The sequence below is a fragment of the Pogonomyrmex barbatus genome, unplaced genomic scaffold (genome assembly GCF_055798465.1).
Source record: "Pogonomyrmex barbatus isolate J1 unplaced genomic scaffold, ASM5579846v1 scaffold13, whole genome shotgun sequence".
Lineage (NCBI taxonomy): Eukaryota > Metazoa > Arthropoda > Insecta > Hymenoptera > Formicidae > Pogonomyrmex > Pogonomyrmex barbatus.
Genome location: NW_028297109.1, coordinates 6,533,688 through 6,558,302, shown reverse-complemented (window position 1 = coordinate 6,558,302; position 24,615 = coordinate 6,533,688). Strand labels below are relative to the sequence as shown.

Here is a 24,615-nt window from a genome sequence, read left to right as displayed (position 1 = left end):
GAGGCGGCAGTTAGCTATTCACGAGTCCGCAGTTTCGACGTGGTTCTCGGTGTCCATAGACGAGCTTAATGAGAGAGAATGACCGGGAAAGAGGAGGGACGAGGGGAGATTTTCAGCGTGAGATGAAAAGCAGGACGGAGGGAGGGGAGAGAGAGGGGATAGAGAGAAAACAATAGAGAGAATACACGAAATCCAATCATTGTGCCGGAAAATTACTTTCGAGCGTTCTTAATTTACACGAACGACGCGAGGGAGATATAATTTCCTTTGGATTTTTCTACACCTAAGAACAAGAGTGCAACACAACTTGTTCTGTTGACGCAAAAGGGCGAAATTATTATAACGTTAAAATCAAGAAACGAGATAAAATCAAAAAGAAAAATATTTGAAAATGTATATTTGCCCAAAGAAATTCACGGCTCTGATCGTTACGTCTCTTCCAATACGTACGTAAGTGTAAAATTACACCATTCTCGTACCGGTCGAGTAATATTACTAAAAGGATGGAGTTTATGCACCCCCGGGTTAAAACAACATCGGCTTTCGAGCGGGAAAAATCCACGGAAGTCATTTCTCCCCTTTCCGCCGAACGCCGTCGGCATTTCCCTCGTGGCACGAATCTCTTTCTTTCCCTCCCTTTCTCCTCCGCTTATTTATTTCCCCTTCCCATTCTCCTTTTCTTTTACTCTTCTTTTTACTCTTTTCCCTCGTTAATCTCTCTTTTGCAGGTTCGAGGCTTGAGGCCGATGGAAAAGCCGGGAAGTAACGAAAAGGGGGATTAACTAGGCATCTGAAGGCGTCGAGGGAGAAAAATATTGACGGAGAACTAGAAAAGAGAGATGAGATAGACCGAGACAGACGCGAGACAGAGAGGTATATGGGAAAGGAGAAAAATTGCAACGGAAGTTGATCGGCGATCGTTAGCCGAGCTATCTATTCGGACGAACGAGAAGGGCGAGTTTATAATAACGATACATCGCTACGGCTAAAGGTTTCCTACGCCCGGATAAATTAATAAAAATGTAAGGGGGCGAGAGAGTGCGCGCGCGACAAGGCTCGCCCGTGTGGCGGAAGAGAAAACTCTCTTCCGCAACTTGAAATCGTATCGATCGGCGAAGGCTCGTTCCTCTGTTTTTTTTTCCTCTCGCAGACTCCGTTCTTTTGTATTCGGAGCATCGAGCCGTGAAGTTGTATACGTGTCGACGAACTTTCCTACGTTCTGTAAAAGCAAAAATACATCTCGGAAACGGTACCGCCTCGCGTAGCACGTAGTCGAGATTCCCGATGATTCTGAGATTTCTTCGGTTCGAGCTTTAATTATTCCAAAAAAGAATTTTGAAGACTCGCCGGCTTCGCGAATTCAGTAAATTAAATACTAAGGTCAAGAAATCGGTAAGATTTTATTAAGAATTTATATTTAACAATCATCCGACCGTTAAAATTATTATAACCATCACACCACACCATTAAATTATTTTCTTTATTTCGATTAAACGTCGCGCTCTTTTTTTTATTTTTTTACTTTTCTTATTTGTCCCCAGCTATATCAGATTTTTTTTTTACTTGAACTTGTATCCTCGTTTCTCTTTTTAAGAACGGATCAGCGGAACGAGATTCCTCGATCGGATTTTCATGTAAATGGCCGGACGTCTTCGTGAAAAGACGATATCATATATCTTACTACTTGTGTATAAGGATTTAAGTATTCAAGAATTAAACGATTCATCGATTATTTCTGAATGTCGGAATCCCAAGACTTCCCGATCCCGGGCGTCCGAATCCAAGGATCCGAGAGAACCCGACGTTCCCGAAGATCCGTGAATCGACGTCCCGGGGATCTCTCCGGCTTGGAGAAGTCCGAACATCCAGGGATCGAACGATCCGCGAATCGAAGGGATCCGGGGGACACCGGCATTCGGGGAATCCATGCGTCCGAGGATCGATGGAATCCGCGAATACGTCCGCCCGTGATCCGGCGACGAGATTGGAGTCTGAAAAAGTGTGTCGTGTGTATTTCGTAGTCTCATGATGAGTTCATTTAGTAAGTACTTACGATGCCCTATACGACATGCAGAGTCCAATAGAGACATGCAAAGCACCACAGAATAACATCATTGAGTCAATATAAAAGTAGTATAAACACATGTACACAATTGATCAAGAAAAAAAAAAGGAATAAAAAAAAAAAAAAGAAATACAAGAAGATCTCGCTCGACGGTACGAGGAGTACAAAGAAGGGGGATCACGAGACTCTCTTTATCTTGGAGCACGCGCGACTCCTCTCGAGAAGAGGAATCGATTCCACTCGTTTCTCCCGAGGACGTGAAACAGTTTGAGGTGCACGTTCTCCCCCCGTCAGTGAAAAAGATTGATCGCGCGCTGCCACTGTTTTCCTTTTTCCTTTTTTTTTTTTTTTTTTATCCTCTTTACCGCTATCGTCCATATTCGGGAATTAATATCGCTTGTAAATTGATCGAACGACCGTAGAAAGCGAGCCATTTCGCCCGCTGCACGGCGAGCCGCGCAGGTTTAATTAGTCACTGATCACAACGATCAGTCATTTGCAACTGCGATTAATCGGGCGATTTATTCAGCGGTCGAATTGCCCCGTCCTGCTCGTCGTGAACGCGACGGCGCGATTTTTCGATGGAGGGTCCTCCGGCGTATTGTAAATTACAAGTCGAGATTATCAGGAGGTAATTAATAGAGGGACGCGCCGCGCGGAAATTTAGTGCGCTCAATGCGCCCGGACGGGCAATTACGATAAACGTCATTTCGCATGAAAACGACGGTATCGCTATGCCGCCACCGAGTTATCATCGTGAGTAATGGCAAGACGACGGCGCCGCGAGCTCTGCATTTCGCGTCGCGGAAAATTTCGTCTCACGCCCGCGGCTCGCGTCCCCTAATTGTAATCTATGGTGCCCCCGAGAGTTTCTATCGAGAAATCCACTCTCTCTCTCTTTCTCGGACGTTCATAATTATAACATCCTCTTTCAGCCGAGAGACCGAGGGAGTTTGAGCTAGCTAGCAAAAAAAAAAAAAAAACATATTTTCGCAGATCGCTCGATCGTTTGGGGATCATCGAGCGAATTCCCAAAGTGATCCCGACGAAGGGACGGCCGCCGGTATAGCGGGTCCCCGAATATCCCGAGCACGCTCTGCATTTAATTCCATAGTTAGACTATGCATTAATTGTAATTGCGGGTGCCCTAAGGGAGACGTATACGAGCGGCGGGAGTTGTTTCCTCAAGGAATTTAGCGTCGACTTTTCTTTAGCGAGAATTTAATTCAAGAGCGCTTACCGCGCGAGCGCTCTTTAATTTTCATTTTCCCGAAGAGCCCGGGAATTAAGTCCGAGATTATGCGTTCGCTAAAGAAAAATGGACTGAAAGTTGCCCGGGAGATAATATTCCCACGGCCGCGATACGCATCTCTCCCGGGGGGGGGGAGGGGGGAGGGGGCGTCCTGTAACGTACAGCGATAGATTAGGCGTGATGAGATGATTTCAAAAAGGGAGAATGAATGGTAACAGCGTTCATGATCGAATGCACTGATAAAATATGTCACGTGAGATCGTGGCTATGCCGTTATGTGAATGTCGCGAGGGCCGTATCATGATCTGTGAGAATCATGGGAAACGCGGTTTCTCCAAGTTTATACCTTTTACCCACGCGCGCGCGCGCACACACACGTCCGAGAAAGTTTTGCTCCGCTCCGCTTATAAATCTTCAGTATCGCATGCGACGAAGTAAGCGAGGCGTAAGTAATCTGTCTATAAATAACGGTGAAAGATCTCCGGGCTTTTTTCTCCCGGTGCCTTTGTATCTCCGCGGATTCTGAGCTCTCCCACACTCCACGGAGACTCCTGCATCTTCGTATCCAATGAGATCCTTAGATCGCATAAGGAGTTTTGCATTTTTGGAAATCTCGTTACGCGCTACAGACGAGATAAACGCTCGAGCTGAACCGCGCCCGCCCTCGACTATCTCGCGTCCGAATTCATAATTTTTTTTTTTTTTCTTTTTTTACTTTCGCCTCCCTCCGACGTCTTCCGAGAGGAAGACAACGCAAAAAATTCTCGATCGACGTGTGTATACGTCGCGCTTCTCGGTGCTCTCGTCCTCGACGGCATGCGGCATTCATAGGACTAAACAATCAACGATAGCGGTGCAACGTGCAGTGCGTACTATCGCTAAACACCGACTGATCCTTTACAAGGAAGATCTCACTCCGAACGTGATGAACGTTTCGCCGTAAAAGCACGCGTTGCAGCCATCATAACTGCGAAACTGCTTTCAGCGTCGCGAACGTGCATCGTATGATCGTGCGCGGAGTGTCGGATAATACACTTTGAAAATGAAATTTTTTTACGACGCATCCAAGCACTAACTTCTTAGGCGGCGAGAGAAAAACACTCTCGGCCGAACGACGACGACGAGGGCCGAGATGCGAGATCAGCTTCGTTTCGCGCAAGGAAGCCTCGATATCTCTCGCCTTTCTAAAAATTGCGGCTATTTATAAAGCGCAGCAACAACATCATGACATGAATGACGGTCTCTTTCAGCGAAACAAACATTATTCGATTTTCGCGAATACAAAATATTCAGCTTTGTGACATGAAGCGTAATGATAATTTGTAATAAAGGCGATTAGCTCTCGAGCGCGTTTGTGTGTTTGCTATATGAATCTTCCTTGCAAGATGAAAAGTGCATTCCTCTAGACGGCAGCTAGTAGTAATTCGTAATACGAGCGCTGTTTCCAAGTCATCCGTCAGAGCATGACTCGACATCTCGTCTCTGAGCTTCCTGAGCACTCGCTGCTTCCCCTTTAACTTCCATTTAGCCTCGGTTACGCAGCCTCGAAAAAAAATTCACTCTAAACTCGTTTGTCTACACGATAAAGAAGCGATCTATAAACGATAATCCCGCGATCTTATCGAACGTGAAAGGGAGAGACAAGGGAAGCCCGGCGTGCGGAGATCGTACGAAAAAACGCCAGGAGGCCCCGCGAAATTCAATCTTCATCAGGAAAGCCATTACAACCAACGGGAAACGAAATTCCACTCGTAAATCCTTTATCGTCGCCGCAACGCGGCGGACGGAAGAGATCTTCCCTAAATCCCACTCGATCTCGCGTTAGAAATCCGAACTCGATATATCACGGCAGCCTTCGTACATTATTAGACACGCTCGGGGTCAGTGGCGGTTTGGCGGTTACATCGATTTACGGGATCCAATCGCTCGCTCGCTCGCTCGCTCGCTCATGGTGCTTCTTGTCAAACCCTCGTGGAATAACGTTGTGACGGCGTAACGTCGTAACGTCGAGCTAGAAATTTACGCGTCGCATTCAGAGTCGCGGAAGAGGGTGCCGGACGGGCGTTTAAGTTCGCTTTTAAGTGTCTCGTAAAAGCCGCCCACGGACACGCGGGCTACATCGGCTACGTTACTCTTTACTAGTCAACCAAATGACTGTATTATGGCTTGATAGTCGCAGTTATGTCCGCAAGATACACTCGAGTTGCACCCCACGACGGAACGTCGTATCCACCCCCGAGCGGCATCGCAACGCGTTTTACGACGCGCTTCCTCCTCCCCGCGTGCGCGTCGCGATTCTCCTTACAACTTTCGGTCGTTTTATCGCGTCGCAAACGGAAAGTTTGAGATCATTTCTATTTTGATCAGGCTACCGTAAAAAGCTGCCTGGTCTCTCGGTTCAAAGTAACGGTAACATCGATCGAAAGTCACGCAACTCGTGTAAAACCCAATTTTATCTATCGAGAGAGATAACAATAAAATTCCGGAAAAATTTTTCCGTTACATTCTAGTGTTAAGTAGACATTTTTTTTTATCGAAACGCATTCAAGTACCATACACGGGGATGATATTTAAAAACAATGAAAGGCCGTCAGATAACGAAGGATAATCACTCGAGATTCGATGAACTAAAGATTTACATGGCGTTTTATCGAAAGTGACTAATGCGTCACGCCTTATAAGCTTTTCCTAGGATAAAAATAGCCTTTTAAAGCTGGCGGATACGGGCGCTTTATGTCAGCGTTTGCATTTTCCAGATTATTAACGCGTCATTAGTGTCGGTGTACATTGTTCCGAGCGACACTGGGAACATGCATTTGCGATAAAAACGACCGCGAGCTCTAGATTGGCCGTGTGATTGATCGTGAATAAAGTTATTAATGACGCCGCCGATTGTCGATCGTTTTATGTCACTAAAGCACGACGTGTTATTCTGTTTAACAAGCATCCCAATTTAATTGCACGTTTGCACTACCGGTCGCATAAATTCCGATTTTTGGGTGTAAAATCGCTGCGGAGAATTTCAAATTTACTGCCTCACTTTTTCTCCCTCCAGCAAACTATTTTATCGTTATTTCATATTCTTTATGAAATATATTCTTTATGAAGCTTTACGAAGTATCGTCATTTATGTTTATCATCTATTTCTTCTTTTTTTTTTCTCCACTTATCAATTTTTATTGTAAATTATTTCTATACAGAATTAATCTCTTCTATTCTTCGTTCACTTTATTAATTTAATTTTATGCTTATATTTTTAGGTAGCTCGCTCTAGAACATTAATAAATGCTTTACTTAACTCTGTGTCCGTTTCCAAAAGTTAAGAGAGAATAATAATTAAAAATGAAATAGATATTTTACAATAAATATTTCTGGCCATTCGATTCGAATATCAATTTGCATGACTTTTCTTCCGCGTTTGTCAAATATTCAAGCGAGAATAATCCGGTGATATTTAAAAAGTCCGGATAGATATCATAGCGATGCCGCTTCCGTCACGAGGAGACACGGAGAAAACGCCCCGGAACTCCTCGCGAACTTTCTTCGACCGGACGCCTTTCTTCCGAGATAAAGCCACTGTCGACAAGCGGCTACAAGAAGGCAAGCGCGTTCGCATTCCCTCTCTCGATGAGGTACGATTCTCTCGAGGCGGGACGCTAAAATTTACGACGCTTGTTTGGTGCGAGCGAGCGAGCGAGCGAGCGAGCGAGCGAGCGTCTCGTCTCGTCTCGTCTTCGCCGCGCCTCCCTTGGAAAACTCACCGAGAAAGGGAGAGCTTTCCGCGGACTTTTTTTCGTCTCTCGCGGCATATTTCATTTCCCCGAGACTTCCCGTTTTCTTCTTTGCGCGCCGCGTCGGAACCCGGGCTTCCTTTCCTTAGGATTGTAAATGGCGAACGACCGCGCTGAGTAATGAATCCAGAAGGATCCTTGTTTCGGGCGGCGGACAATCACTCTCAGCTCCGAAACGCGGGAAAGGGAGGGGGTAAACGAGGTAAACTTTAGAAATCTCGAAACACGAGAACGCGCGAAAGCTGGGACGGCGATCCGCAACCCTTCCCGAGCGCGAACCGAGGATTCTCCGGATTCTGCGGAAGCCCAAGCCCGGAGTGTCCGACGAATGGAACCCTACCTGAATCAACAATTTTAACCCCGTAACGTCACGCGACACTCTTCTTTTTTCCTCCTGTTCCTATGCAATGGTGAACTCGGATTCTTCGTCGACGCGACGAGAATTACAGCAGACATGCACGTTCCGTGTCGTGTACGTACCTACGTACGTACGTGTGTATGTATGCGTGTGTGCCCGTGTGTCCGTACATCTATTTATGCATCCAGACTATATCTTCGTTAACGCATATACATAACAGTCTATCAGGCATGCGTTTCCATTTAGTCGAAACTAAATCGGACGTTCTTTCTCCGCGAGGCTCGCAGCGTGCGTGCGTCTCGAGTGCAACCGAGTGTGAAGCGCGATTTTCTCCCTTTTGGATCTTCGATCAAGAGGAGGAGAAGAGGAGGAAGGGGAGAGGGGAGAGGTCGAGGGGTTGGATACATTTTGGAGTGATAGTTCGCAAGAATATCTCGCGGTCGATACGCGATACGCCCATAATAGCGGCTTTTATCTATTAATCGTATCGGATAAAAAATTCTTCTGTGAGAGATAAACTATTTATAATCTCGAACATTATCCGTCGTTCATATTTTATGTTGTAATAAAACGTTGGATTATTAAAAATAAATATCTCTGTAATATTCACTCTACGGAACGTCGCGTAAGTCGCGCGCTTTATCTGATTAAAAAATGGCGCTGATTACAATATCGATCAACATTTTTATAATAAAAATTGCATCGAATACAGCTTTGCTCACTGTTTAATTCTCAATATCGTATATCAATAATTAAGCTACGAGTTTAAAATTCTATGAAATAATAGCAATTATTTAAATATCAAAATTTAATTTGTCGTTTCTCATATCTGCAATTAAATTATATTGAATCTTATTAATAACGTCTCAAAATAACTATTTTTTTTATTGATTTCTTAATATTTGCGATTCTCGGAGAACCTGCAATTTTTGATTCTGTCTATTAAACTGTAATATTAACATATTTTATCCCAATTAGAAATCGTTGAGAAACGTTTGTCAAAACCGTATTGCCTTATTCTCGAGCTTGTACTATCGCGCATTTCACTCACGTTCTAAAACTTGTACACGAGTAACTTGCGGACGTTAACCCAAGTTATTAGTCCATCAACTGCATGTAAAAAGGTTACGATTGAGCGATTGTCCGCGTGTAATTTCAGTATGTCGTGTGGTGAAGTCGACTAAATTCGATTTTTGGTTCGACGACAAAACTGAAGTCTCATTTCCGGAAAAAACGGATTCTCCAAAAAATTCACCACTACTAAGTCATTTATAATAAATTTAGAAACTAATTGTATGACAATAAATTTTGGAGAACATTAAGATGATATAAAAGTGGAGATTTTATATGAAATCTTAAAATGATATAAAAATTTCTCATCTTTTTGTTATTTTACAATTTTATTAGTTCTTCGAATTGATCGACATGCGGGAGAGAAGAAATTTTGAAAAATCCATTCTGCGAAAATATATAAAAGTATAAACATTTGCATTAAAAGGTTTGATAATGCGCGGCTATATAGGTAAACTCACTTAATGACTTTAAAAGAAAAAAAATCTCGATACCTACTTAATTTACTTTACCCCTTTAGATTATTTCAAGAGTTTCAAATTAAATTAAATCTTTCCAGAGATTTTAATATTGATAACAAACTTTTAAAGTATTAAAAATAATTAAATATTCACAGTCACAGATATCTAAATGTTTGTTAAAGAGTTAAATATTTTTTTTCTAAATATCTTCATTCTTGGAGTAAATTTCCCTGTAGAGACTTCTGAGAATCTCATCGTCAGAATATAGTGGTAGTCGAGGGTTCAACGCCCTGATTTTCTGAATCGGCCGGCGCAGAGTTGCGCCATGAAAAAAACCGGGGGATGGAAAGGGGCCCCGCTTTGATTTGCATCGTAAATAGCGGTGGATAAACAGTCCCGGGGAAAAGGGCCTCAAAAATCGCGCTGGACGGCATATAGTGGTGTCGTGCAAAAAAAAAAAAATGGGAGCAAAAAATGCACGGTTTTTTTTTTTTTACCGGGCGCGTCAAGCGTTAGGAGGGAGAGGTGTGGAGCGGGCTGAGGGTAGAAAGGGTGCTGAAAAAGAGAGGCAATAGGATGCATAAAAAACACACCGACTACAAAATGCAAAGTCAGCGGCCGCTCTACGCTCGCGAGTGCGTGCGCGTGCGCGCGTGTACGCAGGCATGTGCGCGCGCGCGCGCGCGCGTTGTGCGTTTCTTCTCTCGTCTTCCTCTTTTTTTTTTTTCCTTTTTCCCTTCCCTCCTTTCATGTTTTCCGCGTTCGCACGCTCGTCCTTTACGAGAGCACACACACGCACACGCGCATATCTCCGCGTTCTTCGCTCGTGCTGCTCTACTGGCGTACGATGTACGACGCGGACGCGGAAAAGGCGCGCATTAAGCTCGCACGGTGGTACGTAGTTTGCATAGCTTGGCGACGTCGTGTAATGCGCGCCGGTGTCCGCATTTATGGGCGACGTTGCTCGCGAAACGCGGATCGATGGGATGTGAAAGGTGGCTCTTCCTTTTTCGCAGAGATACGCGCATGGCAAAAAGTTTCGGCGTCGTCATCCCCCGCCCAGGGGATGAGCCACGGAGCTTTCGTACGACGAGCCAAGATAGCAACATCCCCAGGATCCGTTCTCCATCTCCCCTGCGAGTTAATACCTTTCTCGTTATATCGATCTTGTCAACGTGCCGCGCAAATAAAAATCGGACATCGGCGCGCAATGAAGGTAACGACGATGAGCGGAATGAGAAGATATGGCGACGCACGCGAGAAGAGGCAGATGAAGTAAACGAAATCATTAAGAAGACATGAAATGCTTGTGGAGAGATAGAGAAAGAGAAATAGAGAAATATCGAAAGAGATAGACAACGAAAGGTGATGGAAGAAAAGCACAAAATATTATAAAAATAGAATGTATTGCGAGAAACGAAAGAGATCGAGAGCGTAGAACGAATGAGCTGTGTGTGATTGGATGTGTGGATGATGTATGTAATGTGTACATGTATATGTATCACCACAAAGTAATAAATATAAAATTTGAGATATGGACTAATTTATACGTTTACTTTCCATTTCACTTTTATCCACATTATTTTCAATTAATATATCGCCATAAAAAGTGCCAATGTATCCTTTTCGTATGAGACTTCAAGAAGCAAACTTTTGGTCAAAGAGCTCCTTGAAGCGCAAATACGCGACTTATTAATAAACTAAATTTGCAATGTAGATCTTTTTTCAGAGAAACATTCTGCATAATTATGGTGACACACACGTTAATGCGACGGCGATCCGAATGAATGTTCTTCAGAGCGGTAGAAAGATAGATAAAGGCGGAAATAGAAAATCTAGAGAAAAAGGCGGTGGCGAATTACCTTGAAGGACTGCACAGAGAAACCGGAAACCAGGGTCGGTCCATAACATAAGAAGCGAACAGAAAACAGAAAAAAGGTAAAATTGTAATTAGGTTGTTCGCTGTAAGAGACACACTGTAAGCGTTTCGCATGTAATTTCCTGCCGAGAGGGTGGGCTGGGCGTGATAGAACTTGAGCAAGAGGGGCGGGGGGGGGGGGGGGCGAGGGTGGATAGAGTCTTATCGTGTCTTTCTGTTGATCGATGGATCCAACGTGTGCTACCGGGTGCTGGAAGAATTTATGCTACAGGATGACACAAATGTCGCATAATGCATTAAAGCAACTCGGGAGGGAAGTACGAGTCCGCAATCTAATATTCAAACATTCAATAACACCGCATTAAAAGCGTTTCAATGCGTTAATGCTTCAATGGAATTATGTAACACTTCGCGATCATCCTGCAAGTTAGAAGGATATAGGTAAGTCGTTCTATATACAAAAGTAATGAGGCCGTACAATCGAGAGAAACCCGTTCGAATTGCGAGACGCCATTTAATTTTTCAACGCTGATTCGAGTTCGATCTCGAGGCGATATTTAATATCGCCGGAATTCCGAGGCGAAAGGATTTAAATTCCGTCAGGTTGATCGATTGAAATTTACTTGATAAAATTTCTTCGATAATCGCGGCGTGACGCGACCATTCTCGGCCTCGCTCTCGAAATAGAACACCACCCTCGACGACGAGGGCTCGTCGCTTCGGACAGACGAGTTTTATTATTAGCGCCGCGGCGAGAGCGCGACGCGCTGATGTTAACTTATTATTATTGAATGGCCTAGTAGCCAATTAACTCGCAACGCGCACTGCCGTTTCGCGCATACATGACGCGCAAATATTTACCACGCAATTTCTCTCGGGTGTACGGCCGCAAGTACCGACGTAATTTCGAGTAAATGCGCGCGACTAGGTCGCCAGACATTGTCGTTACCGTATTACCTCGGCAACGATTATGTCATACGATTGCAGTCGAAATGCGGACACGACAAACTCGTCGCTAATTAGCGACTGCCCGTACTTAATTACGCCGGCACGAATATACCCGTCGCATATTTTCCACGGGTTGCGCGGAGAGGTCCCTCTCTGATTTTCGGCTGCCGGCTCGAGGCGGAAGAGCAACGCGGAAAAGAAAAATAATGCGTGTCAGATAAGCGTCGTGGTCCCCGCGCGATGCAGGAATTTTAAGTTTCCATACCGACTAATCGATCCCGAAGCTCGCGAAGAGACGAACGCAATCGCGTAACCTGTGGAATGCGAAATATGAGTATAGGAAGAGCGGTATCGAGAGATGAGAGTAGAGTATACGGTAAAAGTGCGATCTCTCCGCAGATGGTTGAGTACCAATCGTAAGGCGTATCTTCAGATGTTTTAGAGCTCTCGTAAAATCGAATCGCAGCTTATACAGTCTACTGCAGTGATAGTAAAATACAGGCGCGGTTTATTTGCATATATCAAATATGAAAAGTGGAACATCGAGGTCTTGTTTCCTCTCCGCCGAAGAAATAAAAGTCGTGCACACGATTGTGCTCTCGTAACTGACATCGGAATATTCTGGAAATGTTATTTAAATGTTACTTCCTAATCGGATATTCCGTGATTAATAATTCGGCGGCTTCATGGATGTAAAACATGTTCAAGGGACGCGGAAGGGAGGGGAGGGTGGAACTCCGGTCGACTCCGGCTGACGTCGACGACGCGAAATTACACGTCGATTTCTAATTTCTGCCGAAGACAGAATTCGCGCCGGCCGTCACGTCGCGTCGGTACGCGCAAAATTCCGCTCGAGTGAGCGGCTGTCTATTTTGGTCGCGATGAACCGATAATTAATTACGACACGAGGACCCGGAAAACGCGAAAATGTCAACTGGTCGGTCGGCTGCGCCGCGATTGTCATGGCCGCGCGTAGACACGTTCTCAGCGGCGCGCATCTCGCGTGTCAGATGCACCATACGCTGCATATAATATGCGCACACAGGATATATGTCCCGGTTTAACTTTTCAAGGGAATTACGCGTGAAACGCGCGCTACGACGACGGCGGTGTTATCCCATTTGAAATGCGAGAAGGTTTCCGGAGATGCATCGCTACTCGGTGCGATTCCACCGGTACGGTTTAAATCCATCGGGGGCTTGGTAATGCAGGACTGAGTGAGGTTTCGACTATTCAAGAGTATTAAAAACCATCCAACAAGTATCAAAAACAATTTCGAAAAAATCTCTCGTAGCCAAAAGATTTTGTTTGTTCTTCTGATTATGCTTCAATAAAAAGTTACGTTCTTCTTTTTTTTTTTTTATAAGATTTTCGTTGTTTGCAACTCGTATTATTTCTGACGGAATAAATTTTGTCGAATCAAATTTCCGCTTCTTGCGCGCGCGCGCGCGCGCGAGATGTGCTTCATTTCCATTAGAAACGCTATTTTCTATGCCGATGAGCGGTCAATTAGCGGACAATTCGCAAATGTCGATTTTCGCTCCTCGCATCGATCGCTCAGCATCGTTTGGCTTTTAGTTCTCTCGTCGTGAAATGGCGCGGAACATAGGCACGTGCGCGATATATACGACCGATGTAATTCGATTTCGAGCGCGGTCGAATTAAACAATAATACGTTAAAGGATCGCTTGTACCGACGCGACGATTTTTATGTTATTTTTTTTTTTTTTGCCGATCTCTCATCAGAGACGGTCACACCGAAAGTAGAATCGATGGCTCTTGTCCGCGTCAAAATACCATTCTGAAATTTCGGACAAATATTTTGCCATTTTTTTCGAGGGAAAAAAAAAAACGAGAAACATTCTCCGCCACGTGAAATCAATATTTTCTTCGTTTTCGCAATATAACATGATTTTTGTTCATTTTGTGTCAACAGATTTTTTGTTACATGTTTGCGCGCAGTAACGGTTATCTAAAAAGTTTGCATAACACGATAAAACCTCCACCGCATCGATTATTCGATTTCGCATTATCTTCCAGATATTAGCCGCACGCGGAACGTAATCGCAAATCGCGATGTTCGATGTTCTCGGTGTGTCAAAGGGTACGAGAGGAGAACGATGATAAATGCTTAAAAAAATACGCGGCGTTCAGTCGCGCGCGACGAATACGCGCGTTTTGATCTGCGACACGGCCAAATCAAATAATAACCGCGCAACCGGGCCGGGAATCGTTTATGTTCACACCTGACTGTCATCAAGCCCGATCAATTTTCCATTACTTTCCCTCTCGTCAAATAACGCTTTGTGGTCCATTTCGACGATCGGCGCTTCATTCGCGAAAATCTCCCGTGCCGCGCGCCGAGATGTATTGCCCGGATTTTTTATTACGTTCACGATTTTTTATTACGCTCAACATCACCAAAATGTCGCATGCATTTTATGGCCACATTAATTTCTTTTTTATCGCTTTGACGAAACACATGACACTATTACGCGCTTGCCCATTGACGTTGCATTTATTGGTCTTAATTCCACGGTCCCACATTTTACTCGCGAGACAAGGATAAATGTTCGCAATTTTGTTACAGATAATTATCTCTCGCGGAGATTAGAAAAGTAATTTCGCGACTTGCAAAAATCGCTTGCTCGTAAAGAAACTTTGCGATATTATTACGCGTGCGTTTTACATTCTCAAATAGTAAATGTTAGCAAATACAAAAAAAAACTAGCTTGCTTTATCGTATCGTTATTTTCACATTTCAGGTTCAATGTTAAGCGTTTATTTGCTATTTTTATTGCGCGGGAAGGACAAGCGCGCTCGTAATTTTCTTTTTACAGAAAATTATATACACGTTTCACGCGGAGATTAGAAAAATAATCCTGCGATTCAAGAGAGCCGTTTCGTCGTGCGGAATAATTTCACGTTGCCACGCGTATGTTACGATCTCAGACGGAGGGTGTGAGATTGCACGGAGGATTACGAAACGAATACACCGTCCGTTTCAGCGAATTTTCCGCTAGATCTTGCTGAGACTGCGAGTCCCGCTGAATTTATACGCGGTAAGTGACCGAAATGGCCATGCGAGTTCCAAGTATATTCCGTGTCTCCCTGTCGATCCGTTATTATTCACGGAACGGAGAAATCGCCACTTTCTTGGCGAATTTTCCGATTTGGGAAATTCGACATCTGCGCGACCCACTTTCGCGGCAGTCATTGACGAAGCAATTTGACGAGCTGGCAGGCCGGGGGGCATTACAGGAATGAAACACTTAACGGAATGTCAGGCATAACGGATCGATAACGCTACGACGATAACGCGGTTACGGCCACGACATAGACTTCGATTCCGCCACGACGGAATATTTCGCAAGCGCGAAATGCGAGCGATTATGCTCGGTGGAACATCGGTTATTCCAGCGGCTGTCGAAGGACGAAGGAATTCATGGATTCGAAAACGTGACCACTCGCGAGTTACTTGATATCTCAGATTCTCTTAAATTCGTAAAAAATTCAACCGACTCTTCGGTTATATCCAAGATTATATTTCTCTCCCTTCGGATTTCCAATTCGAATATTAGGTACTTCACGTAATAAAATTCTTCCCACGCACCGATTTCCGCCATTACATTTATGAATCGGCACGTCAGCTTTAAGACGGTTATTTTTCTCGCGGCATCTCCTACGCGGTAAAGGCAATTCTCTCTCTCTCTCTCTCTCTCTCTCTCTCTCTCTCTCTCTCTCTCTCTCTCTCTCTCTCTTTCCAATAGAAACTTTCTTTCCCGACATGCGCGAGCTGCACGATTCGATTTTAGCTCATTCTTAATTCTCACTCCCCGCTTATCCTCGACGACGTTAAAGCCAAGTTACAGCCACGTAGTAGCTTTTGCTCGATGGTTACGCTCGTTTACTGCAAACTAAACTGATCCCGTGCGCTAACTGTGTGCGCAACCACGGGAGCGCAATAATTCAATGAGCAAGTACGGGTACCTGAGTCTCAATGTAAGCGAGTAAGTAGGCCGTTTTGAAGTGGATCGTTGTACCGGAAAGCCATAATGAAACCGCCCGCACATATTCCGCAACCGTGGTGAAATCTTTAACCGCCGAATTAACGCTGCGAGAGAGACGGCGCGACGCGAAACAACTATGAGGCTTCTTCACAAGAAAATGGACGATGAAAAAAATCAATAGCAAGTTATTCAGTAAATCTCAAGATATCATCTATACAGGATAAGTCACTTAAATCGAATATTGAATTTTTACTTTTTTTTGTGATGATACGAAAAAAATGTTTCAGAAAGTGAACCGTTTCGACGACATATTTTGACCACATTATTTTTTTCCAGGTGGAGGTGCCAAAAAGATATAAAAGTCTTCACTTTTTTAAATGGAATTATATGGTTTTTATTTATGTATTTCAATAGTATCATAAAGCACGAGATTATTAATACACTGTTTCAAGTATCAGAAATTTTGAATATTGTATATTTTAAACTTTATTAATGTTAAAGTCCAAAATTTTCGAATGCAATAATAATCCAAGCTTTATCGTGTCTCTAAATATTTATACTTTATAATTTATATTTCTCAAAGCCTGAATACTTCCAACCGACAGATCTTTAAAACGTGCGATAGGGCTCCAAAGAGATCGCGGATGGATTTTCGTATCTGAAATATTCGGATATCCTGGATATTCAGAAAAGATGCGAGATGATTGCCGATGCATAGTAGTACATCGAGCATGGCACTTTTGCGAGAGAGGCCGATTCGAACGTCTCACTCCGTTTCAATTTTTCCACGGAGAAATTTCACACTTCCCGCTCGGAGGGGATTGATAACGTGGCTGCAAGATTACGGTGAAATCTTTACGGCGAGAAGAGCGATGCAAAGGCGATCAGCCCGAGTGAGGAGGTCGAAGGGGTCGAAGTGGGAATCGAAACCGGGCTCGGATACCGTGAAACTCGAATTGTTCTGCATAATTTCCGATTAGTGTCTCGTCCCGAGGAATTACAGTTACTAAGCTCCTCCACCGGCTGTGGAATTTCGCCGACTGCTCCTCGCCATTCTCTCTCGTGGGCGCAGCGCGCTGCCGAGCTTTCCGCGGCGTTTCGTTCGCATTCTCTTAAAGGAGAATTCCGTTCCGCGCGAATCCTTAAAAGCTCACCCTCTCGAACGGTCCCGCCCTGCGCCGGTAATCTCAAAGTGTTTAGCGAGCTTTTCGCCAGCGTTTACAACGCGATTCCCCTTTGTTTAGCTCCACAAGAGAAATGAAATTATTCGTAACGTCGAAGTTCTGTGATCTTAGCATCTTCAAGAAACGTTTCGTCGCGCTGAAAGCTCGCGGAGGCGTCTCGCATCAGTAAAGTTATTTTCTGATGCAATTATCGCAAGTATTTAGAGCCATCGGCGTTAGTAGTACAGTAAACTTGAGATACGCGCAATAAAAAGCCATTGGTGATCTAATCAAATTTGATATTTGTCATATCCAGATGCATTCGCTATTTTTCTCCAAAAACCCGAAATTTTAAGTTATAAAAATTGTTTTACGTAACTGTAAAAAGATTTTTCTTTTTAGAAGAAGAGAGTCCGGATGTTCAGTAGGCTCGGAAAGTCTAAAAGTTTCCGTAATCATTCCATGTGCCGGTCGTATTTTTTCCACGTATTGCATAAATATACCGGAAAGAGAGAAAAAAGGAAAGAGAGAGAGAGAGAGAGAGAGAGCTGCTTAACGCTCGAATGGTTAAAGTTGTATCTAGCGAAAGCTTCGGTCTCGTCCTCGGGGGAGAGCCGCGGCGACCGCGAACACGTCCGACAACGTAAAACTTTCCGACACCTCGTAGTGCGTTTTTCTCCATCCGAGTGCGGTCTCCCTTTTTCGGGAAACGCGGGGGAGAGCTTAAAGATTTAACCGCCAGGAGAAAAAGTTGTCGGTTGGAGCGACCGTGCAGCACGCGCTCATAAACGACCAACTTCGCCGGTCGGGCGCCGTTTTCCGCGACGCTTTTTTTTCCTCTCCTTCAGACTTCCGCTGATTTTCCTTTTTCCGTGCGGAAGAAGAGAACTTCGCGGAGCAACATTGGGCGCGACTCGTCGGGACGGCTCTCTTACTTTCGCGTCATGGCGCACCGCGAACGATCGCTGGGGACGTTTGTATTATTGCGGTAGTTAGATGCTTTCGTCCTCAACAACGGGAACAACTAGAAGACGAAAGCGTCTTCGATTGCGTTTCTCGTCCAAAGAAACCTCGGTTCAAGATTATAAACATTTCGCCGACGGAAAAACTCGAGCTTCCCTTCCTCGAACGATAAAAATGTCCAACTTTTAATTCCGTTATTTTTCACAATTTTTTACTACTTTGTTTCGTGGTTGAGTTTGTTTCATTACTCTTGTATTTATTTCAACCTCTTTTTTAAAGTGGAATATTTATAATATTTAATCGATTCAATTTGATCAATGCACTGCAGACTGATTGATTAATCTGTAAAATCTGTATGTTAAAGCCTTACGTTTGGTACTGTCAACTATCGTTAGTCAATAATTTGATGTCTACACACAAAGTGATCGACATTTTACATTATGCAGTAATACACATTACCGATCGATATTAATAAAATAGTTTCATTGTTTTGCAAACCCACAATCAATCGGGAAAATCAATAGATACTCTCAAGATCTATTATTTATAGAAAATAATGAAAGGGAAAATTCGCATAAAAGAATTGGCTAAAGATATTAATAAAATAGTTTCATTGTTTGCAAACACAGAATTCTCTTTTTAAGGACTTTAAGGAAAGAGAAAATATTCTCAAGATTTATTATTTATAGGAAATATCGAAAGGGAAAACTGTGAAAGAATCGGTTAAAAATAAATTAATAAATTAAGATTATCGAGTACTTCTTCTCAAGGAAGCCCCGGTGTTTTCTTTGCGACGCAAGAGAACGTATAGATTGATGTATCTGATGTATTGATTAACATTTGTTATAAATAATCAATGTTCCCGAGGAAAAAATAAAATTGATTCTTTATTACGGCGTATTCGATCACCTTGCGTGTACGTGTATGTACAAATACATACGCGCGATAGAGCGCGTAACTTCTGGGGTGACGGGAAACAATGCAGGAAGGGGTAAGTTGGGGTATGGAACGAAGAGGGGATGGGCTACTCGCAACTCGGCAAAGTACAAGGAGCAAATAGACTCAGAGGTTCTATGAGCATAAGATGCTCGCCAAAGTAGCAAGGTGAGCAAAGTTCGCTGTGTGGATACAGGCGAGAGAAGGGGTCGCAACGAGATTCAAAGCGCGAGATAACGCCGAAATGGAGCACCTCGGATTCTCGATGTGGCGTGTATGTATGTATGTATGCATGTGTGTATTCGCATGTATATCATCAACTATATACATATAGATTCGTATGTATCCATTATATACAGTATAGTGGCAATCGGTGTGTCATTATTACTACGAGCGGAAGCGCGGGGCGGAAGGACGAACGACCGGCTCCGTTTCGCGAGCGAAATATGAAGTGGATGGATAAACGAGGTAATAGTATATTCGTGTCGCGAGCGATGTCGCGTGAATGAAACATTATTCGTATGTCTGTTAAAACCCCGTAAATCAAGCGTATCTGATGACTCGCGAGCAAAACCTATATCGTAAATAGTGTCATACAAATTTATTTAGGGTAACGTTTCTCATACGCGATTGACTATCCGTTTCACTCATCACTGGAATTTAATTAACCGAGTATCGATTTTTCATTAGCAATATGCGAAGATTTATGCGCGCGATCGTCCCTCGTTCCTGCTTCCGTTCCGGCGGTGATGTAATAGCCGGGGACATCGATCTTCAAGATTGTGCGCGAGTTTCAGTTTAATTCAGTTCCCAAAGTGGACGAAATCGTGTCGAGGAAAGTTTGAGAGAGAGGCTACTCGACAGTTCCGGTAGTTTTGGATCGCTTCCAGTGACCGGAAAATGAAAAAAAAAAAAAAAAAAAAAAAAAAAAAAGAAAGTTTAACAGTTCCTTTCCGAGACGTCCAGATGCGCGCACAGAGACTTTGACTCGATGTCCCCAGGCATGTAACGGATACAATTATGCTTAATTATGACCCGGCACGTGTGATACGTGTTGTCCCACCTTCGTGAGAGAAGTGTAAATCAAAAGGCAAGAGAGCACAGTCAAAGATCAAAGACAGGGGAAGTTTGCGGGGGAGGAGGCGACGAGAAGGTCTGCGGTGTGAGACACACGAGAGGCGCGCGGTGCAGTGATGGCAGAAACATGGAATTCTGTGCTCTCCTACACACCAATCGGCAACTTTGTCTTTGCAGTCTTTCATTTATCGAGTTTTCCTGCCTGTCTCGTTCTCAGTGTCTCTATGCGAGTGAACCTGGAAGTAAGTGATTAGTATCTCTCGCGTAACTACGCCGACCGCCGATGACGACCGCCGGGTCCTTTTGATTGTTCCGCGATCGCAGGAAGACGCCAACTCATTTAACGAGCGCGGTGTATCTGTTGCAATCCAAGAATCCGATAATTCCACGCCCCGGAGGAAGCTCGAAGCCACGAAGATTACTCGAGTATTTATTTCAACCGTTCGCTCCTTCGGGAACTTTACGATTTAAAAAGTCACATAGTTATCGACTTCAGAGACTTCACTTTCAACTTTTATCCATTTTAACGTTACGTGTCTTAATGTCTGAAAATATATTTTTTTCTTCTTCTTCTTTTTTTTTTTTTTATCATTTGAATCGGCGTCGGTCGTCGACGATCGGTACATCTTTCGAGCACAAATACACAACATACATGGGCTCTTTTGGATCAAAGGCCGCCTGACTGATGCATCGGACGTAATCAGCCGGGACGTTTCCCCGCTGAAAAGGAAACGTCCCGTCTTGCCTTTGATCCAAGCTACGAGTCAAGAGAGCCTGGTGCAGACAGTAGGCGAGACGTGCCGAAGATCATTGCTGAAAAACAGTCGATATCGCATGTGACAACAGCTGTCACGTGAACATTCCATTCCTGTCCTGTGTACAAAACGTTCGTATATACGCATATATATATATATATATATATATATATATAATATTATACATATGTGACACACATACAGGGTGTACACGAATGGTCCGCGCGAGCGTGTCTACTTCCAGGCAGATGCGGCTTCGTTATCATCAAGAGTGAAGAAGATGATCGATGAGAGGAGACCCTCCCCTCTCCCGCGCGCCGGGGAAGTCGTCGAGTTAGCTCGGCACGAAGGCGCGAAAATATATTTTTAATCGCGCGAGCGGATGCGTGAACCGCGTGAACGCGCAACGTGTCGCGCTCTATCTCAGTCCTCGGATTTCTCTCTATTATCCTCCCGCGTTTCAACGAAGCGACGTAATTATGCCGTGAACGAACCCTCGCTCGCGCGAGACCACCCTGTGTACACGCACATAGATAATGTGGCACGTATTGCAAGAGACGAGGCCGCGAGATGGATGCGCTTGTCGTACGTAGAACGGGGTCGTGTGTTACGATCGTTCATGTAGGTCATATATCGTGTGACGGCATATATCGTGGAGTGAAATAATGTTTCAGCGACGTTTTTTCTCGAATTTCCGCCGAGAAGTGGAACAGCTGTCCGACGAGTGAATGAGAAGCGTCTCGAGGGAGAGCCGGTGAACGCGTCGATGCGTTTCCATCGACGGGAAAGACGGAGCTGCGTCGAGAGAGAGCGTCTGTCGCATCGTGGGACGATGTTGACGAAAAACCGATCGTGTAGATGCTACTGTCAAACGGGAATCGCACGCGATCACCGCTTACTGATTTCTGACTTCATTCATATTTCCAAAATCCGTATCCGACTTTTAATTGAGATGATTTCATTTAGACTATAAAAATTTAAAAATATCCCGCGTAATGTGCAAATAAAAATCTGCGTCAATCAAAGGATGAAAAAAAATTTGACAGTAACATGAATATTAAATAGATGATTGACTTTTAATTAACATCGCCCCGCGATGCCCGGATTGATATCGGGACGCCGTGAATAGGAATGAAGATTGAATAAACTGTCTTGAAGAAAAGGCATTCTTGTGAGGAGTGATACTGTGACCTAGTTGTAGTTGTAGTTGTGCTTGATGGGTGCCACCTGCACGAGTAATGAAACTGTTATTGGCTTAAATAAAGGTCTCGAATTAGCGGCTCGCTGTTCTTGTACCTGTAATTAACAGGTCCCGGCCATCCGAGGGATGACGCTGTTATCGAAACTAGAGTAATTGCGCTTAAGTATAAAATTATAATTGCTCTGTACGTGTGATGCAGAGCGAGTGTGTTTCCTGTAAATGGCGGTGTTTTCGGCTCGTGTCGCTGTTCAATGTAAAAAATCATTAGCAGAATATATTATGTAAGAGATCATCTCTCTCCATCAAAAAAACCATCCGATATGTCGCGTAGCAACGACTTCATTCAACGACGCATTATTTCGCATTCGATTAAATAAAAATCTTGCTCGTTTGACTCTTACTCTCAATTTTATTCATGCTCTTCACATTTTTATTTCGGCTGCATTTCGTACGTGTATAAAATATTTCATATGAATAAATTTCATTTAAATTCCAACAACTTGTCTCTTGACCATTAAAATATTAGGATTTAAGAAAAATATTAGAATTTAAAGGTAAAGTATCAGAATTTTAAGTTATATTGCGAACTTTTTTGAGCGCAGAGAATCTTTGAAATTTTTCCCCCGGGACGTTATGATCCTCAAAACTATCCTAAGGAGGGACAAGGAAAAATTCCCTCGACTATATAGGTTATCGTGTTTGTTTCATTGTCGAACATATTTAATATCTTTTTCGACGACGTAGTTGTATGAAAGAAATCTCCCAAAATGGGCTTTTTTAAGTCTTTAGTGAAGCGTATCCCCTTAAACTCTAACGAGATCCAGGAACTCGGGTTGTTCGTCGCGGGAGGTCTACGTTGTTGAACGTAGCTGCGCGTATAATCGGAGTGTTACATTATTACGAGCTATTTCGGATAGCGCGCACGTGCTCCGTGCAGGCTCCGCGCGCTAAAACGGCTGCGAATCCGCCGAGATTAGAATCATTACGATACACGGGGTCGGCGCAACACAGCGCCCGGCCGGATAGAATCTTTACGATCGCCATAAAGCTCGTTCTCTTTCTCATTTCCGCTCGATTCTCGGCTTCACGAGTATACACACGCCGTTGGTTATCTCGATGCGAGGGCACCGATGCAGCGGTACAAATTGCGAACGCCTCTCCACACGTCCTTAAACGGTTAGTATCACGGCGACGGTCCAGTGTAACGTTCTCCAACGAGCACCCTCGAGGACTCTTGTAATATTGTCTTGTAATATTGTCTTGTAAACTGTCGCGAATGATATCTTCGAGCTCGTCATGATCTCGGCGAAGAAATTCAGGAGAAAAAAAAAAGAATTATCTGATTCGATAAATTTCGGGGAGATTTCTGCCGGCTAAAATTATAAGACAAATATAATAAAAAATAGTTCTTTCAAAAGAAGACATTCCGTACCCCATTTTTCCATCGCGCGTGCAAGGATGAGGTACGTCGCGCCGGCTCTTCGCGGGTGCCTCGTGAATTCGTCACGAGGCGGAAACGCGTGTCCTTGGTGGCTTTGCGTTCAAGCTTTCGTGGTTGGATAACGCGTAATGCGACGTCGGAATCTGCATGTGCGTGCTCGACGACGCGAACGGAAGCGATTACGAGACAACGGCGAGGCGGCGGAGACGACGCGTTATCATCCCCGTGGTCCATATACAATGCCGTGGGGGAGGCGGCGAATCCTTTGAGGTCGGCGTTACGGCTTCCGCGAAACACGTCACGTCGGGATATACGTATCGAGACTGCGAATACTAATGTCCCTCTAATGCATCGCGCGGCTTGAATTCGTAATAGACGCCAGGCGTCGCGTCGCGTCGCGTTGGCGAGATGAAGCATCCGCGCAGAAATTTCCACCGATTTCAGCTGTGTGCGTTGTATGTATGTGTGTGTGTGTGTGTGTGTGTGTGTATGTATGTGTGTATGTGTGTACCTTCGCCTCGGTTCCACGATTTATCGCGAACGTGTGCACATCGTGTAGCGCGCGTTGCGAGACCTGCATTCTCGTGCTCTTTGTTTCCGAGAGATCCGCGCGGATTATTATCCTGACTTCTCGTCGTTTACACACGGAATATGTAACAAAACCCTCCCCTCCCTCCCCCTTTAAGCAGACACGCAATCAAAAGTAATCGTCCTTCGCCCTTCGTCGCCGATTTGGGAAAATCGCGCGCGCAGAATGTGAAGGCTCGCATTTGGCGGACGATACTTCCCCCTTCGTCGAAAATTGGATACGTCTTCCTTCTATCAACATTTAACGTCTTGTGTTTTCCCACGGGCTCCGCAGTTTGAGCGTTGTGTAACTTGGCAGAGCGGAGTTTCGGGGTGTATCTCTGAAATAACAGATCTGCCGTAATGTTCCGCGTTTGAAATTTCTCGTGTTTCATCGTACGTTAAATGTTTCTCATTATTATCGGGATATATTTTCTCTGCGCACGGTCTGTGGTACCTCATCCGAGGGGTGAGAAATGGAGTCTGCGGAGAAAAAATTTTACCCCTCGGCGACAAAATTGAGACGGAGAATCACTCAACTCGCCGACTCTGAGAGAGAAAGAGAACTCTCTTTCTCACTTGTAGATATCAAACGCGCGACCTCGTGGAAAAACGCGCGTTTCCGACAGTGACGAACCGTCGCGTCGCGACGTTTACAGCCGACATAAATGAGGCTC

At 44.3% G+C, this 24,615-nt stretch overlaps 1 protein-coding gene across 5 annotated transcripts in view; it reads right to left on the bottom strand.

Moving 5' to 3' along the window:
- Positions 1-24,615, bottom strand: part of Fas1 (fasciclin 1 Fas1 domain-containing) — a 241,095-nt gene that overhangs the window by 24,986 nt on the left and 191,494 nt on the right. For 2 of the 5 annotated variants that reach the window (XM_089072513.1, XM_089072515.1), the window contains exon 8: positions 10,861-10,869. The exons of the other annotated variants lie outside the window; for them this stretch is intronic. In XM_089072513.1, coding sequence (XP_088928639.1) covers positions 10,861-10,869 — 9 coding nt within the window. The remainder of the gene's footprint in view (positions 1-10,860; positions 10,870-24,615) is intronic. 5 annotated transcript variants of the gene reach the window in all.